Source organism: Cheilinus undulatus, linkage group 9 (assembly GCF_018320785.1).
Source record: "Cheilinus undulatus linkage group 9, ASM1832078v1, whole genome shotgun sequence".
NCBI classification, from domain to species: domain Eukaryota; kingdom Metazoa; phylum Chordata; class Actinopteri; order Labriformes; family Labridae; genus Cheilinus; species Cheilinus undulatus.
In genome coordinates, this window is record NC_054873.1 from 40,209,065 (window position 1) to 40,228,022 (window position 18,958).

At 39.4% G+C, this 18,958-nt stretch overlaps 1 protein-coding gene across 1 annotated transcript in view; it reads right to left on the bottom strand.

Moving 5' to 3' along the window:
- syt9b (synaptotagmin IXb) overlaps positions 1-18,958 on the bottom strand; it is a 41,357-nt gene that overhangs the window by 21,014 nt on the left and 1,385 nt on the right. The window contains exon 2 of the mRNA XM_041795802.1: positions 326-501. Within this exon, the coding sequence (XP_041651736.1) occupies positions 326-501 (176 nt within the window). The remainder of the gene's footprint in view (positions 1-325; positions 502-18,958) is intronic.

Here is an 18,958-nt window from a genome sequence, read left to right on the forward strand (position 1 = left end):
CAGCATAACAAGTTATGTGTATGGATTGAAAAAAATAATTAATTCAAAAAACAGCCTCTTTCAGGTGGGAACTTTGAGCTTATCACTTTGACTACATCCACTTTTGTATTCTTTCTAAGGTAATGCCATTTCCTTGAATCTTTTAAAAATAATCCTCATACTAAAAGAAATTTTGGTTTGTGTGGATATGCATGGGTTTTGCATTGGCCACATCTCTATAGTTCACTGTAAACTATCTAACAATAATCTTATTTACTTTGTTCAAAATCTTAACCAAAAAGAAATTTGACAGTACCTCTCACTATGAATCTATGATCCCACTCACCTCTGTAAGGACGGGCTGTTGGTCTCCTCCCAGGAAGTGAGCCCCTTTGAGGACATCTGGGAGAAATCGACCACTCAGTGGCACCCAGCACAACTTCCATGACACAAAAACTGAGACGCTGAAGAGGGCCAGACCACAGGTAGTCACCAGCAGGGACAACAGGCTCACAGATACATCTAGAGATGTAGAGAGGAGTGCCAAAGAGGATCTCAGTGAACAGAGCTTTGCCAATGGGAAATGTTGGTACAAACAGACTAGAATCAGTAACATCCAACATAAGCCCCCCAGAGAAAATAAGGCAGTTGTTAACATACTGAACATACTTTATTTTTGCTTTGTAATACAAAGCAAAATGCCTAAAAGAAAAGCACTGCAGAAAGCTGACCGGACAAGTTTAAACTCATTTGCACCTTGTTTTATCAAACATTTCACTTGTTACTGTTCCTTATTTCCCTTTTACTCCATAACAAGTTCCTTTTTATAAGGTTTAAGTTCATTTTATCATCTTTAAACTACCCAGAGTTGCTTTTTTCTCTCAACATAACAGCAGGTCAGTATCCAGCTTTGTCAAGCTTTAAACACTGCTGGATCTGTACTTTCTGTCGGTGTGTATAATAAACATTACACTATTTGTATCAAAATATATCTGCATGATTATTAGATACACCGATAGTAGGCTTTGGTGATCATTTTTGTTTTATCTCTTTTTGTGCAACAGCATACAGTGGAAGGATGAGAAAGTATATAGTTGCATTCAAAATTATTCAACCCCTAGCAAATTAGGCTTATTGTGAAAATGTATGGACTTTCTGCTGTTTGCAATGATCAAATCAAACAAAACCAATCGAAATAGCTCAACACAACAAATGGTTTCCCCTAATCCAACTGAAAACTTGAAATGACTTCTCTAGTCTCAAAATTATTCAAATCTCTCACAACAGCTCAAACATGTAAAACCAGTGTTGTTTCAGGCTCACCTGACGCAGCTAATCAAGGGCTTTATTGGTTGCACCAGGTTTGCCTGAGCTAGTGCACATGAAATACCTACAAGGGGTTTGTTGAGTGTCATGTTGACTGATAGAAATATGGCAAAGTCAAAAGACTGCTCCAAAAAGTTAAAATAAGAGATCAATGCTCTCCACAAATAAGAACAGGATACTAAAAGACAGCAAGGGCGCTGGATGTTCCTAGAGACACTGTTGTAAGCATAGTAGACAAGTCCAGAGTTACAGGAACAGTGGTTCCTGGATGAGGCAGAAAAAAAAGCTATATCTGGCCATATATCTGACTGCAACCAGATATCTAAGAAGGCAGGTTGTGAAAAACCTTTGAGTGACTGCAAAAGACCTCTAGAAAAACGGCCACAGGGACTGAGGTTTTAGTCAGTGCAGTAAGGTGTGTACTGAATGTAGACAGTTTCCATGCCAGGACTCCAAGATATACATCACTACTGAACCAAAAGCACAAGAAAAGTCGACCCCAGTATGCTCAAAATCATAGAAATAAGCCATAGAGGTTAGGAGATCCTGTTCTGTGGAGCGATGAAACAAAACTTCAGCTTTTCAGCACAATGGATCAGCGGTATGTCTGGAGGAAGAAGAATGAAGCATATACTGCAAAGAACACTGTGACCACAGTTAAGCATGGTGGTGGCTCAGTGATGCTCTGGGGCTGCTCTGCATCCTCTTCTACTGGAAACCTGTAGCATGTGGAAGGCAAGATGGAGCCATTGAAGTATCTGGAAATCCTAGGAGGAAATGTCATGCTGACTGTGTGGAAACTTTGGCATCATTGTACCTTCCAACAGGGCAGTGATCCCCAGTATATCTCAAATTCCACCAAAGCTTGGCTGCAGAAAAGGTCCTGGAAGATTCTACAATGGCAATCACAGTCACCTGACTTGAACCCCTTAGAAAATCTCTGGTGGGATTTGAAGAAGGTGGTTGCAGCATGCAGAACCAAGTAGATTACTGAACTGAGGGCCATTGCACATGAGGAATAGACTAAGATTCCTCAGAAAGAAGCCAGAAGCTGGTGTCTGGCTATGCATCTTGTTTGCAGGTCATAGAAGCAAAAGGGTGCTCTAAAGATGCTTGCCATGAAAGGGTTGAATAACTTTGTGACTGGAGAAGTTGCATTTTCAGTTGATTTTTGGGGAAACTACTTTAAGCATTACTTATGTTGAGCTATTTCAATTTCTTTTGTTTAATTTGTTTATTGCAAAATGCAGAAAGTCTGTAAATTTTCACAATAAACCTGGTTTGCAATGGGGGTGAATTATTTTGATTGCAACTGTATATCTGAACAAGGTTGCATGAGAGCTTGGTAAAGTCTTTGGATAGTCAACTCAAGCAGGGATCACCTTTGGATGAAGCAGCAGTGTGAGGCAGCTCCAAGCATTTTCTCTTCAGACTGGCAGGCTATTCTGCGCTAGGTTTAAAGCAGAGCTGCTCACATTTTAAGGTTAGTTGCACAAGCTCATGTATTGTGGTGCTTTGCCAAAAAAGCCAGTTGGAGAGTGAGAATACTTCTTTCAGAGCTTTTTAGTTTGTGTTGTTGAGAGTAAAAGTTTTGGCCTTATCTATCATGGTTGAAATCCACAGAATGGAAACAGTACAGTGTTCATAAGTTTAGCTGCAAAGGAGAGAGAGAAAGCGAGAAACTTAACAAGGACAATCGTACAAATTTTGGTGCTGTAAGCTGCTTATATTAGCTCATTTTGCTGTTATTAAGTTTGATTAAAGACATCACCAGATCAGTTGAACGTACCCTGATTATTCCTTATCAGTTTTGATGTCATATGCAATGCACAAACACAAACGATTTACCTACTTTTATTTTTAAAAAACTTAGGCAGGGCATGTGTGGCATGTATCTTCTACAGTTAACTTTTTACCTGTGATACTGCGTGTTGCATTTTTTTAGTTGTTGTGCACTTACAATGCTCACTCTCTGAAAAACAGTATTTGTTCAGTAGCAGGCACTTAGCAATTTAAAGTTATAGCGACCCAATTTTTTTTATACATTTATGTTAGGTGAACTTAATTTTCTCAACTGGGGGCATTTTTAGAATGGAAAGGATCAGGGGCTAAGCCCCACAAACATAAAATTGAGCCTATTTTAACCCACGTGTGCATGCTAAAATGTGGTTTTGTCCCTTTTTGTCTCTTTAAATGCCATTTGTCTTTAACCTCTCTTCTCAGGCTAAGTTAAGAAATAAAATACAAAGTATCATGAACCACAAAGACTCTCAAAGAATAATCTCTGCACCATACATAGGTGTCTGTTTCTCTCTCTAGAGAAGCAAACACAGGTGAGGAGGAGAGGTCATGTTCCCGTATGAGCAAAACCCATTGGCAGAACTAGGCCATTTTCCGTGGGGTGGCCATGATGGGGCCAGTTGTAATTTTGGGGTGGCCAATAAATCTCTAATAAATATGAACCTGAAAATGTGTCCAACTGTTGTGAAAGCACATATCGTTCTTCACTCTTCTCAATGAGCAGCGGTGCTGCTGTGGGCCCCTCCACCATCCCAAAACACTCAATGGTGCCCCAGTCCTCATTTAGCAGTCCCTCCCAGCTGCAGTCAGAGCAAGAGATGCTCATTCCTCTGCATCCACTGCAAATAAATCACACCTTGAAGCCACATTGACAGTTTTTTTTTTTGTGTTGTCTCTTTTTGGTCTATTTAGATTATTATTGTAGGATTTAAACAAAGGAAATGTGAAAAATGTTTTGGTTGAAAATGTTCATGTTTTACCGTGACTTACCTAAGTGAACCAAAAGGTTTAAAACCAAACCAAACTTAAGAAAACTAGACTAAAAGATTTTAAAAAATACAAATATTTAATTAAATCAAATATTTTAAAAAAATCCAAAAAAACACAAACAAACAAAAAGAAAAACTTAGTATCTCTGCCACAGTGTCTCTTTTGGGTCGCTTTTGCTGGTCCCACACCTGAATAAAGATGAAGGGTTGGAATTGTGATTCTAAAGAAACAAGAATAACAGATTAAACATATTTAGGGTGTTTTTACTCACTTTTGTCTCTCCCACACCTAAGGCATCCATTACAATTACAACTAGAAAAGCACTTAGAGCGTAGACCTCCACCATCAGCCCAATCTCCCAATAGTGAAGAATCCTTTAAAAACCTTCCTGGATCCAGACGGTGATCCGGATGACTCCCAAAATCTAATTCGCCGATTACTCCCTCCCCGGTGGGGTGGAGACACGGTGAGGCAAAGCATTGGCTTCACTACGTGTGGACTGTCATGGCGGAAGCACGCATGGTCTCACCGGACGACTGGATGTCATGGCAGAGGGTGAATATTCCTCTATTCCTCCCAGTATTGTGAGTATTCTCTCCAAGGTTGCCAGGTCTGTGTGACAAAACCAGCCCAATGGCCAATAAAAACTAGCCCCAAACTAAGCCCAATGATGAAATTCAAAATAATACAGTAAAACCTCAGCCACACTGCATATATTGCCTGATTACCCGCAGACATTCTGCTTCTCTGTGGGTGGCGTGTATCTCTGTGTGGCATGTTCCATGTTTTCCTGCCTCCCTGCTGGTTGTTTTAGTTGTACTTGAGTGTAAATAGAGTAGTTTGTTCTGCTACAAAAAATTAAATACTCATACACAAGACATAAAAAATGGGTCTGCTTAACCCACGGACAAAAAATCTACCCGCAGCAGTACGTTAAAAGTAGCCCAATTCCACTTGAAAACCATGGACCTGACAACCCTGATTCTCACCACAATTCACTGTCTTTCTCTCTGTTACGCTCCATCTCGTCTCCTTGACCGGGCGTGTGTCTTTCAAAGTCTATAAACTCCAAAACTTTGTGTAAGTTACTCATGTTCGCCTGGTGTAAAGTGGCAACAGCACAGACCTCTGCCATTAGCCCTATCTCCTAATAGTACAAAATCCTTTAAAAAAATTCCTGGATCCAGATGGTTGATCCGGATCAGTCCTAAAATCTAATCAGTTCTTCAAATCTAATCAGCTCTTCCTTATGCCATTTCTGACATTTCCTGAAAATTTCCTGAAAATCAGTCCATGACTTTTTGTGTTATGTTGCTGACAAACAAAGAAACAAACAAACAAACGCACCAGATCACATAACCTCCTTGGCGGAGGTAATGACATGGCCAAATATGCAAATTGGGTGATGGCGCCATATTGACTTCTAGTGACTTTTAGGACAGCCATTAGCTACTTTTCTTACTGAGGAGTTGACAACACCGTTTCTTCTCACCCTTTATTCTGTGCTCCTTTGTGCGGGAGGTCACACATCTCTACAGGAGATGTGCAAAATCATCTTCTCTGCAAAGACAAGCTTTCGGTGTGGCTCTTTGCTCTGGTTTTTAAAAGAAACATGGTCCAGTTCTGCTGCTTCCTATAGCTACATCCAAGCTAACAGCTACTGCAGCAGAAAGCCCTGGATTCACTCGACAACCCCAGTGTAATGATCGCAAATCCATGCCAAAGCAGACCAAAAGTAGAGCGAAAACACCTTTTCTGTCATGGAAAGCTTTCAGTGTTGCTCTCTGCATTTGTTTTAGTAAAGAAATGTTGTCCAGTTTTGACAAAAGTGCCACTGTGGCTAATTCCAAGCTAATTGCTCCACTTGCAGCCATTTTATACAAACATTCACACAACAAGTAACCCTTTCCCTATTATCACACAGTCATGCTGAAGCAGGTCGCCAGGGGAGCAAAAACATCTTTCCCAACATGAAAAGCATTCAGGATTGTTTTTATTCTCTAGTTCATACAGAAACTTGGTCCAGTTCTAGTAAAACGGACACAATGCTAAAGCTATTGCCAAAGTATTCACGGCAGTTAAGGCAGCCATTACTGATGGCTTTCTGTTAGGGGTGGGCGATATGGAAAAAAATCATATCACAATTTTTTTATGGCCAGATCACGATTTCAATTTATCACGATTTTTTGTTCCATTTTTAAGACACATTTTAAGTTACTAACCATATATAGCAACATTTTTCTCTGTATAATTTTTCAAATACTGTGTCAGCAAGTCAGCTTGTTCCCCTTTTCTTCTGCACCATCCTGCTGGCCAATGCATTAAATCTGTTAACATTTTTAAAACTATTTTATTGCAAAATTTCATATTTGGCTCCATCAGGTAAGGGGTCTGCAGATCTTCTCCCACAATATATTTAAGTTTCAAACATTTATTTTCCTGCATTCTGATTTATTTTTCTGGAACCAATTTCTGCATTTTCTGCACCACTTTAGAATCATTTTGTGTCTGTCCTCTTTTGTGTCTCCTTCATTGTTTATTAGGTACATTTTAACATCTTGATATTCATTTTAAAGTATGTGGACTTTAAAAAGAATTCCTACAGCTGAAGCTTTAAACAAGCAGCCTGTTCATATGCATTTTTATATCACATTTTACTTCAGCCTAGTTTACAGACTGCCAAAGAAAGAAAATATAAATATAACACAGAATTTGATGAATTTTTGAGAGATGTGGTTATGCAGTAAAGTAGTGACTGTATGTTATTTTGGTTTTGTTTAAAGAGGGGTCCTAATAGCTTTGATTCACAGATCGCTGATACATTCTATTTCTACACGATCTCAGATCGTCCCTACTTTCCATATGACTAAACCCTGCCCAGAGCGCAACTCTGTATGGTGTGGCTAAAAGTATGTCATAGCTATATCTAAGTTTTTTACCGCACTAGAGGCAGCCATTACCGATGACTTTCAGTACAACTACACCCAGCTCATAGCACAACTCTGTACAGTGCATCTGGAAAGTATTCATAGCGCTTCACTTTTTCCACATTTCTTTATGTTACACCCTCATTCCAAAATGGAATCAATTGGTTTTTTTTCCCTCAAAATTCTAACACAACACCCCATAATGACAATGTGAAAATTTTTTTTTTTGAGATTTTTGCAAATTTATTAAAAATAAAAAACTAAGACATCACATGTACATAAGTATTCACAGCCTTTGCTCAATACTTTGTTGATGCACCTTTGGCAGCAATTACAGCCTCAAGTCTTTTTGAGTATGATACCACAAGCTTGGCACACCTATCTTTGGGCAGTTTTGCCCATTCCTCTTTGCAGCACCTCTCAAGCTCCATCAGGTTGGATGGAGAGCATCAGTGCACAGCCATTTTCAGATCTCTCCAGAGATGTTCGATCAGATTCAAGTCTGGGCTCTGGCTGGGCCACTCAAGGACATTCACAGAGTTGTCCTGAAGTCACTCCTTTGATATCTTGGCTGTGTGCTTAGGGTCGCTGTCCTGCTGAAAGATGAACCGTCGCCCCAGTCTGAGGTCAAAAGCGCTCTGGAGCAGGTTTTCATCCAGGATGTCTCTGTACTGCATTCATCTTTCCCTCGATCCTGACCAGTCTCCCAGTTCCTGCCGCTGAAAAACATCCCCACATGATGCTGCCACCACCATGCTTCACTGTAGGGATGGTATTGGCCAGGTGATGAGCGGTGCCTGGTGTCCTCCAAACATGACGCCTGGCATTCACGCCAAAGAGTTCAATCTTTGTCTTATCAGACCAGACAATTTTGTTTCTCATGGTCTGAGAGTCCTTCAGGTGCCTTTTGGCAAACTCCAGGCGGGCTGCTGTGTGCCTTTTACTAAGGAGTGGCCTGCGTCTGGCCACTCTACCATACAGGCCTGATTGGTGGATTGCTGCAGAGACTGTTGACCTTCTGGAAGGTTCTCCCCTCTCGACAGAGGACCACTGGAGCTCTGATAGAGTGACCATTGGGTTCTTGGTCACTTCTCTGACTAAGGCTCTTCGCCCCTGATCGCTCAGTTTAGACGGGCAGCCAGCTCTAGAAAGAGTCCTGGTGGTTCTGAACTTCTTCCATTTACAGATGGAGGCCACTGTGCTCACTGGGACCTTCAAAGCAGCAGAAATTTGTCTGTACCCTTCCCTGATTTGTACCTCAAGACAATCCTGTCTCGGAGGTCTACAGACCATTCTTTTGACTTCATGCTTGGTTTGTGCTCTGACATGCACTGTCACCTGTGGGACCTTAAATAGATAGGTGTGTGCCTTTCTAAATCATGTCCAATCAACTGAATTTACCACAGATGGACTCCAATTAAGCTGTAGGAACATCTCAAGGATGATCAGTGGAAACAGGATGCACCTGAGCTCAATTCTGAGCTTCGTGGTAAAGGCTGTGGATACTTATGTACATGTGATGTCAGTTTTTTATTTTCAACAAGTTAGCAAAAATTTCAAAAAAACATTTTTCACATTGTCATTATGGGGGGTTGTGTTAGAATTTTGAGGGAAAAAAATGAATTGATTCCATTTTGGAATGAGGCTGTAAAATAACGAAATGTGGAAAAAGTGAAGCGCTATGAATACTTTCCAGATGCACTGTATGTATGGCTCTGAAATAGAGATGGGTGATACCAATGTTTTTTAAATTGATACGATACCGATACTTTTTGATGTAATTTTATCAACACTGATACAGATACCGATACGATACTTTTGAAGACAGAATCAAATATTTGACTTGCAAACTTTCAAAAGTTACACATTTCAGGCAGTTAAAAAGGCAGGTCATTCAGAAATTAGTTTAGGGGGAAAATTCAATTAAATCAAAATGTTTAAGCAGTTAAAAAAATAAATTAATAAAGTATAATCATAGCGCAAACTTGTATATAGAATTAAAATATCCACAACATAACCAACTTCTTTTCTTTTTTAAAATTCAGATAGCAGGGCTATATTAGCCATCCATACCCACTAATTTGAAACAAAAATGTAAGAAATACAAGTCATCACAGATTTCCATAGAAATATTTATCTTGTTATGTTTGTATAATTTGGTCTTTATACATTTTATGGTATTGGCATGTGGTCTCAGTATTTTTTCTCTGTTTTCTTACAATTTAGAAATTTACTTAGGGACCACACTGAGTGAGAAAGACAGCCAGGTTCACATCACAGACTATAAAATGACTTCATATGCGAGAGAGTGGAGTTGCTGAAATCTATTACTCATTAATGATTGGTCCCCAAAGTCACATGGTACGGCAGGGTCAACATGTCCGATTGGTCCTTAAAGCCATGTGACAAGACGAGCAGGTAAGGCATGTTTGATTGGTCTCCAAATTCATGTGACACGGACTGGCAGTAAAGCCAAAACAGTCTGGAAGAGAGAGAGGCAGGGAGGCAGGGAGGCACTCGGCGGAAAAGTGGTGGTGAGATGTATTTCATAGTACTCATTTGGTATCGATACTTTGCTAAAGGGATCGATACCAAATGAGTACTTAGTAAATATCAATATATCGATACTTTAGTATCAATACTCCCACCACTACTGTGAAAGTAGTGTCACTCAGTCAGACACATACAGACCAATGTGTACAGCTGACCTCGGTGGTCAGCCAAAAACATCCAGGGCTTCTTTTTTGATAGGGTGTTGCTTTTACCTGGTTACCACTTACTGGACACTGGTTTGAACCAGCAACCAGCAACCAGCCTTTTCACAATTAAGTTGACAACATATGCTGAAACTTATGGAAGCAAAGAAGATGGATGGTCCAGGACACCTTTGAGAGAAAGAATGGGAAATTTACATCAAGAAAAAAAACAAATGGTGAAAAAGAAGACCTCAGTCTCAACTACAACTCCTGGCTAGCTTAAAAGCTAACAACAACTACCAGTAACTGCCATGGAACACTGCCTGATCAACAGGAGACTGCTGAATGCTACCTACTGAGATAGCATGGGGCAGAGCGTACAAACACAGCAGCCTGGCGCTCCATCACTAGCAGCAAAACAAAGCCCTACACTTACACCAGAACTGACAGCGCGTTCACAGAGTTTACAACTTTCCCGACGGAGACTCAGAGACTGAAAGGAGAAGGATGCGGAGCAGCATGTCACCTACAGCCAGTGGGGAGGAGGAAGAGACTGTGTTGTGCAAGAAGGCGGAAGTGGGGCAAACAAGCCGGGCTGCAGGCTAGGCTAAGGGCAGCCCCACACAAACCTCTCTAGGTGCCTGCTCCCTCGCCAGCAGGATGGACGACATGAGGCTGCGGATTTCTAACCACCACTTGGACGACTGTGTTTGCTGCTACAGAGGAGACTGCTGAATGTAATTTTGTTTTATTTTTACAATGCAGTGACAATAAACGACTATCTATCCAAATTGGCAGCCCAGCCCTTACTTGTTTACTTTAAGTTGACTTTACTTGAAATAATACAAAATGGTTTCACCCTGCAATTTAGCACAACGTAATAATAAGTACATATACTTGGCTACAGTTAATTCATGTGAGTCTGGATAGCTGTCTGGGTTTACGTTGACTAGGGTGGGGCTTGAAAAAAGGTGTCGCAAGAACAGGCCTACAAAAAGTGTAAATTATTTCAAATGCTCTTGAGCTCAGAGCTGGACTGAATTTCTATGTGTCAGTGAAATGGGCTGCTGTATATTTAATGCACCATGGCAGGAATAGTTGGAGTTTAAAACTACTGCTTGCTGTGACTTGCCAGAATTATTCAGATTACATTGAGCAGGCCAAAGAAAAATTGTATGGAATGAAAGGTGTTCAAGTGCTGTATATCTGAACAAGTTAGGCTGGATTGGTGGTTCCTCACAGTTTGATCTGATCTAATTTCCCTTTGTTTCCCATGTGTCTCACCTTGAGCTTAATTCTTGTTATTCCTTCTCTAGTGTTAAAACATCAAATCTCTCCAGACTACCATACTCACCTACTTATAGTCATAGACAAAAATATTTGCACCCCTGGAATTTTTCCAGAAAATACACCATTTCTCCCAGAAATTGTTGCAATTACAAATGTTTTTTGGTATACATGTGTTCATTGCCTTTATGTGCATTGGAACAACACAAATAATCAGAACAAAAAAGACAAAATTGACATAATTTTACACAAAACTCAAAAAATGGGCCGGACAAAATTATTGGCATCCTCAACTTAATATTTGGTGACACACCCTTGAAAAAAAATAACTGAAACCAATGTCTTCCTTTAACCATCAACAAGCTTCTTACACCTCTCAACTGGAATTTTGGACCACTCTTCTTTTGCAAACTGCTCCAGGTCTCTAAGATTAGAAGGGTGCTTCTTGCAACAGCAATTTTAAGATCTCTCCATAGGTGTTCAATGGGATTTAGATCCAGACTCATTGCTGGCCACTTCAGAACTCTCCGGCGCTTTGTCTCCAACCATTTCTTAGTGCTTTTTGAGGTATGTTTCGGGCTGTTGTCCTGCTGGAACACCCATGACCTCTGATGCAGACCCAGCTTTCTGACACTAGGCCCTACATTGTGGCCCAAAATTTTTTGATAGTCTCAGATTTCATGATTCCTTGCACACAGTCAAGGCACCCAGTGCCAGAGGCAGGAAAATAACCCCAAAACATTCTTGAACCTCCACCATGTTTGACTCTAGGTATTGTGTTCTTTTCTTTGTAGGTTTCTCTGCTGGTCAGTGAATGTCATTCTGAATTCAAAGCCTGGAGGAGCCTGAGCACCACACTGCTCCTCTTGTCTGCTATCCATCAGACATCTCAAAGCCTTCAAAGAACTGTTTAAATACACAACCAGATATCTGGAAGTCAACACTCACAGGCACTTGCCTGTGAACAGAGAACAGGGAACAGAGACAGAAATCATGACTCCTGATCTAACTGTTGGACTCAGCTTCTTAGCAACTGGCTTCCATTGCCCAGCTTTCACCAAAACATTTCTTTGCAGCATTTTGTCCACAGCTCCTCCTTCAATTCCTATTTTTGGTTTATCAGGATACAGTTTTCTTTATAAACACTTCTTCAGAAATTACAACTACTGTGGTACAGATTTCGGTAATGAAGCAGGTAGAACACAGCCGGCTTTCTTGTGTGCAGCTCTAGCACACCAGCTGGGATGAACTCAAAGCAGGGGAGATGAAATCGTGTGATTGTGTTTTTGTCCAGACACAGTACAGGGCTTGTGTTCTCAGCAGGCACAGAAAGAGAGCGTGTAATTAAAATGAGCAAATTTCTCCTATATTTAATGTAAATATGTCACATTCAAAATTAAGCTTTTCTGTGTTTAAATGAAATAAAAGCTATACATATGTGTTTCTTTCTAAGAAAAAAACATGTTTCCAAATACTGGAATAAAAATGTAAATGCTGATAAAGACTGTTGCCCCCTCATCATTTTGGATTGCAAAGTATCAAGAAGAAAATTGAATGAAGTTCTTCAATTATAAACCCCTCTTATAAAACTTTTTGTAAAGCCACAGGATGTCTTCTTTTTCATTTCATAACACAGGCTGCAATCAAGGAAACGGGCTAAACCCACTACAGCTACTACAGTTCATTAGACTCAGGAGCTTCAATAATCAATGAGCTCCCTCCTCTCTAAAGGGAGTCTACAATTATAATTTGTCCCAAAAAATAATAATAATAATAATAGAGAGAAGGTTAAAGCGGGTTGTTATTCTAATATGTATGAGGCTTGTGCATCTACCTTGAACCTACCGATATAGGTTATTTAATACTTTAAAATAGTAAAGGGATCAAGGTGATCATTTTCCATAGAGAAGTCAGTCTAGAGGATAAGGTGAAGAATGACTCCCTCTGAAACCAATAAAAAGACACATGCAATTCTCATAAATGCATTCGATAAACTGTTGAGGAAAAAAAAAAGAAGAAAAGAAAAAAGAAAAACTCTTGGACAGAAATACCACAAAGCCCATCATCAAGTGATTGGTAAAATTTTCATCAGACAATCCAAAATAATTTTTCTTAGAACTGAGCAGATTCACAAATGGCAGTTTCTATTGAATTAGACAGGGTCGTCTTAAGATGAAGTGTTGTGTAGAGAAAAAGTACTATTGCTTTCTTGATTGGGAAGTGGGGTAATCCATCAATGCCACTAATGAAGGCTGAGCTTACTTGAATTAGCTTCGACTTTCATTTAAGATTCAACCCACTCCACATGACTCAGCTGTATCTATCAATCAGTCTTTATTTATTAAGCATAAATTCATAACAAATCAATAGTGTGGATGCTCAGCATCCCCACTAATATCAAGACAATATCAAGATGTCTAGACATTCCCCAAAGAGGGCAGGTCTAGATTGGGGCACTAGGTAAGATTGTGATTCTGCACCCCCCCTCCTAGCACTTTATCATCACCTCAGAGAAAAATTATGTAATGTTGGTGTAGCAGTGGCTTCTGCAACAGAGAGTTGTTTTCATATGTTGCCCAGTAAAATGTTAAACCTGACAACATGATTTAAATATTCTTCAAAGACAGAGGACTTCATTAGGCCAATTAGGGCACTGCCTAAACCTCAAAAGGGGACTAAGCGATTGAGAGGTAGAGAGAGAGATATCTAGAGAGAAAAAGAGGGAGATTCTAAGGCTATCTACATATTGGACCGTATTTAAAATGTTCAAGGGTCATGCCTGCACCCCTTGGAGGGTGCAGTGCCCCTGAAAATCGCCTAAATTGCCTATGCCCAGGACCAGCTCTGTCATAGGCTGTGTCCGAAATCACTACCTATTCACCATAGTGCACTATATAGTGAATACGCCATTTTGTAGTGGTGTCTGAATTCTGAGTATTGTTATTCACTATATAGTGTACTCGCTCTCTCACAATGCATTGTGAAAAGTAGTGAACAACCAATGGTCACTAACCAGGAATATTTACCATCATGCATCGCGGACTGGTTGCTGCTCTCAAACATGACAAACAAACGAGAGGACAAAGTATTCAATCTGTAAGAAAATGTTAAGGATTCAAAACGGAGTAACAACCCCCCCCCCCCCCCCATGAGGATCAAAAGACATGAGTACATCATCTTTACGCAAAAATAAGTGATAATACACACAAAAACATGTAGTATTTTAGCACTTCGACACAAAACTTATTATCTATTAGTATTTTTTTGGGGGGAAAATATGTGACGTTTGGTATCAGTTTTCAGTGAAATTCTACCATTAATTTTGATCCTCAGCCATTGTCATGGAAATTTATAAGCCGTTGTTGCTAAACGTTTTAATTGTGAGACAGCAATCATGTCATTTCCTACGGCTGGAGTAGTGTCAAAAATCATTTTTGTGTTTGCAGTTGAGTCTACTATATAGTCCACTATATGCTGCTCAATATATAGTGGATAGGGGGTAGGGAATGAGTGTGTGGTTTCGGACACAGCCGTACTCTTTTGTATGATTAGGGATGCACAATACTGGTTTTTGCTGATATCCAATATGCTGATATTTCTAAATTGCTTTTTTTTTTTAGAAATATTGAGACAGATATAGATGACCTAAAACCTCAGTCCATAAGGCACACTTTAAAGTTTAAGAGATAAACAAAGAAAATATTTTCAGTCCTTAAAATACACTTTAAAGTTTTAGAACTAGGATAAACAAAGAAAGAGACTTCAGCTGCATGATGTCGGTTTCTTGGCCCTTCCAAAAACTTCACAAATTAATTTGTACAAATGTTTTCACAGCTCATGTAGGATGTAGGATATTGTAAATATTGGCAGAAATGTTCATGTCTGCCAATACCAAATATGGACGTCAATGGCACTGATACTGTCATGTCATGCATCCCTGGTTATAATATTAACAAAGACTCATGAGTACAGCACTAAACATTTAGCGTAGCTACAGTAGCAAGGAAAAACTCCTTTTACCAGGTGGAAACTAGCAGAACCAGACTCATGTAGACTGGCTGTAATATTCACAACCATCTGCTGAAGCTGTGTTTGGGATATGAGAGAGGTAGAAAGAGAGAGACAGAGTAAAGTCAAACAGGGCAAAAACAGTGAATAAGGTACATTTATGGCTGTACTTGACATAAATACACCTTAATCTGATTTTCTTCTGTATGGCTAAAAAGCCAGTAATGATGGTAGCAATACGTGTAGTATTTGCAGTGATGACATGTGGATAATAGACTTAACATAGCGTGAACACATTAGCAGCAGCAGCCCATTAGATGATAGAAGTTGAAGTTGAGCTGACTCATTTATTTTCAAAACATTCATAAAAGACTGTATAAAAAGTTGTGAGAGCTCTGACAGTTGAGATCATTTGTTTTCACCTAAAATTCTCAAAATATAAAACATGCTATATGGGTTACCTACATATACCCTTATAATTGAAAATTTTGTTTTTATCTGCGAGAGAAAATCATTACTTTGATGAGCCCTAGGACTAGGGACAGTTACGACCTTACTGTGCCTGACTTCAGTATATGGGGGGTTGAAAGGACGAAACTCAACAAAGAAAGCTTGTGCCACCTTGTCAAGCCAATATTTCACATCAAGTACAAACAGCCCAGATTAAATGTTAATTAGCCTACATCTTTTCACTGCTGTTTTGCGCAAACTGTGAATTAAAGAAATATGAGAGTATGGTCTTAAACTAAATGGAAAAACAGTCACAGATGGAGTAAAATTCCCTTTAAATGTGGCAGAGATTCAGGGTCTTGCAGATATTGAAGTATCATTTAGGTGAACTGTTACAAACAAAGTCAGTTTATCAGTAAGTTTTATTTGATTGTTTTCTGGGTTTTTTTTTTTTCAGAATTTGTTCATATACACCACTCAAACACCCACAGACACCCACACACACATTTGACCTGTTTTAACTGCTTCCACTTGCAGGAAGGAAATACATGTCAACTCACTAATTGCTAAATTATTTTGCGTCCTGTGATTTCATATTCCCTGCACACTCTCTCTCTCCATCTGTCAGTCAAAGCTCATTCATTTTTCACTCTGCTTTCCATTATCATCAAGAGAAGAAGGCTTTCCCTGAAACACATTCTGAGTTCTGCAGATTGCTGAAGATAGACTAAGAAGAGGTAAAATATATAAGAACTTAGAACATAGATAGATAGATAGATAGATAGATAGATAGATAGATAGATAGATAGATAGATAGACAAAAACACTTAGGAAAATGTTGTGCAGACATAACACTTGCAAAAACAAACCCCACAAAATAGTCACAACAATAAAAGCTAAGCCAGCAAATAAATCTTTTCTGATATTTGGAAAGGAAGATATACAATTCTGGCCTCTGTATTTCTGTCTTCAGAGTGGAATGCCTGCTAATTTCAGACAAAGGGCCCCATCCTACATTGATTGTAAACTCTTTTGTGTACTTAGTCCTTCCTCTGAGGTGCTGGACAATGAAGACGAGTCAATAACCTCCACAGCTAAGTCAGCAGAAAGTCAATCAGGCGATGAGGGGAAAGGGTATGGTTATGATTTTAAGAGGAGGCACAGGAATGTTTTAAAAAACAACTTTTATAGGGAAATAATGTTAAATACATATACCTCTGGGGATGTATGCACAGGAGAGTCATGAGTGTTGTGGTTTGAGTGTTGAGTTTCAAGGAAAGTCGAGAAGACAAAAGCCATTATCATTATTGAGCTCATTTATGAATATTACTAAAGACTTGAAGACAACTAAACTAATTTGATGTTGCCTGGCAACAATGTCGAGAAAATGCAATCAAGGGTACAATGAAATCTAAGCTATTTCCCTGAGCATTTAATTAATCCTGCATCTTAGAGACAAAGAGATACAAGTGCTTTTCCATGAATGGGACCTCTGTTAGTTTCCTCCACTTTACAGTGTTTGTAACATGTTTTCTGGAACCGAGAAAGCTTGGTCTATGCATGCTGTCAGCTTCAAGTTCAACATTTCAGATGTTGCATTATCTTATATTTCAAGTTGTTAGTATGACAATAGCATAAAGAACAAATCTATGAAAACAAATATTTGAATTGCTTCATCTAAATCCAAACAAAGTCACTCCATGTCTTCTCACCATGCACCTTTATGGATAACTGTGTTACTAATATCCATAAAGGTGCATGTCTGCTCAACATGCACCTTTATGGATATAAGTAACACAGTTATTCGATTACAGATTCTACTTACAGACATAGAATCTGTATGTTGCTACCATGATCGACCTTGTTAAGCCTAATCATGGGGCATTTTCATATCACATGATGTCATTATTTCAGAAATGATGTTAGCTGTTATTGAGAATAAAACTTTCATCTTAAACATTAGCTGACATGACCAAAACAAACAGAACATTAACTGGGACTTTTGAGGAATGTAACGGTCCTCTGACATGACTGCAGTAGCAGAGCCCATGAACGAGGATTTGCACCAATATGGCCTTGTCTGTGAAGGGTCATAGCTCAGGCACTACATTCTTTGAAACCATCAACTGATATTCCATCTTTAATTGCAGCACAAATTAAGTATAGATTTTATAACAAAGTCATCAGAGTAAACACCACCATGTAACTCTCAGATTGATTTTTTGCTTGTTGTGCCTTTACCAAATCCAGCAATTACTTGTGAATTACTCTTTTTTTAAAGATACAGTGTTGGGCTTTTTTATTTCTTTATTAGAGAGGAAGTGGATAAAGTTGGAAACAGATCCCTGACTGGGGAGATACGCGGGAAAGGAGCCACATGCTGGACTTGAACTCGGGCCACCCATGTACATAAGGCACAACCTAACCACTAGGCCATTTGCGCCTTGCTTCCCTAAAAATACATTAACTGTGGCTCAGAGTCGTTGGGTAGAGTCAGTTGTCTCTCAACCAGGAGGCTGTGTGTTTGATTGCTCACAATGCTGTGCCAGTGGCATATAAATGTATATCAATGAGATTAGCTACTGATGGCCACCCTAAATAGCCTGTGTCAGCAGTGTGTGAATGTGGCATGAATGCAAAAGCACGTAGTCAGATGACTACAAAATAAATAGCATAAATGGTAAATGATAAATAGCTCAAACTTGCCTTTCTGAAGAAGTCATGATCTTTATAAATGCTGGTTTTTCAGACAATACACAGCAATGGTGTGTAAAATACATTTACAGCTGGAGCCCACTCTTCTCTCTCACATTTGATTTTCAAGTAAAAACTAGAGCAAGTGTTGTTTTGAAAAAGTGTTCCCACTTGGAGAAGATTTGGCTATACTACATGCAAATATGCAGTGATATCAAATGGAATCTAAAATGGTTGGAAACCACCTGGTGCACATTCTTTGGAACTAAAGATAGATGCAGACCTCATGTATAACTCTGGCTTAACTGTGAACCACCTGTATATATTTCTTAGCAGGGAAGACTGTCTGCAAAAGTCAAAATCACAAAACTTTTAATGTGAGCAAAAAGTATCACAGCTCATGCCTCTAATAATCTGTTTTATGACTTAGAGCTGTAGCTGTGATGGATGAGACTGTGTGTGTGTGTGTGTGTGTGTGTGTGTGTGTATGTGTGTGTGTGTTTGCATTTAGAGCGGTCTAATACATGAGGAAGTGGGTCACAGCTCCTCAGGGGAACTACTCTGGTAGCCTGAACTTCCTCTTCATCATACATGTTTAATAATGGATTGTAACATGTTTAAAAGCAGGGGCCCAGCATCATCTGCTATGAACAAAAACCAACATACATGTAAACATTCTCACACACAAACATATACACAAGTAGGAGGAGGGGGCACATGTATGCTCACTGTGCATGCATATGATACACTGGGAATGAAATCTTCTAGGCTACATGCTCTGATGCATGCTATCCTATAGCA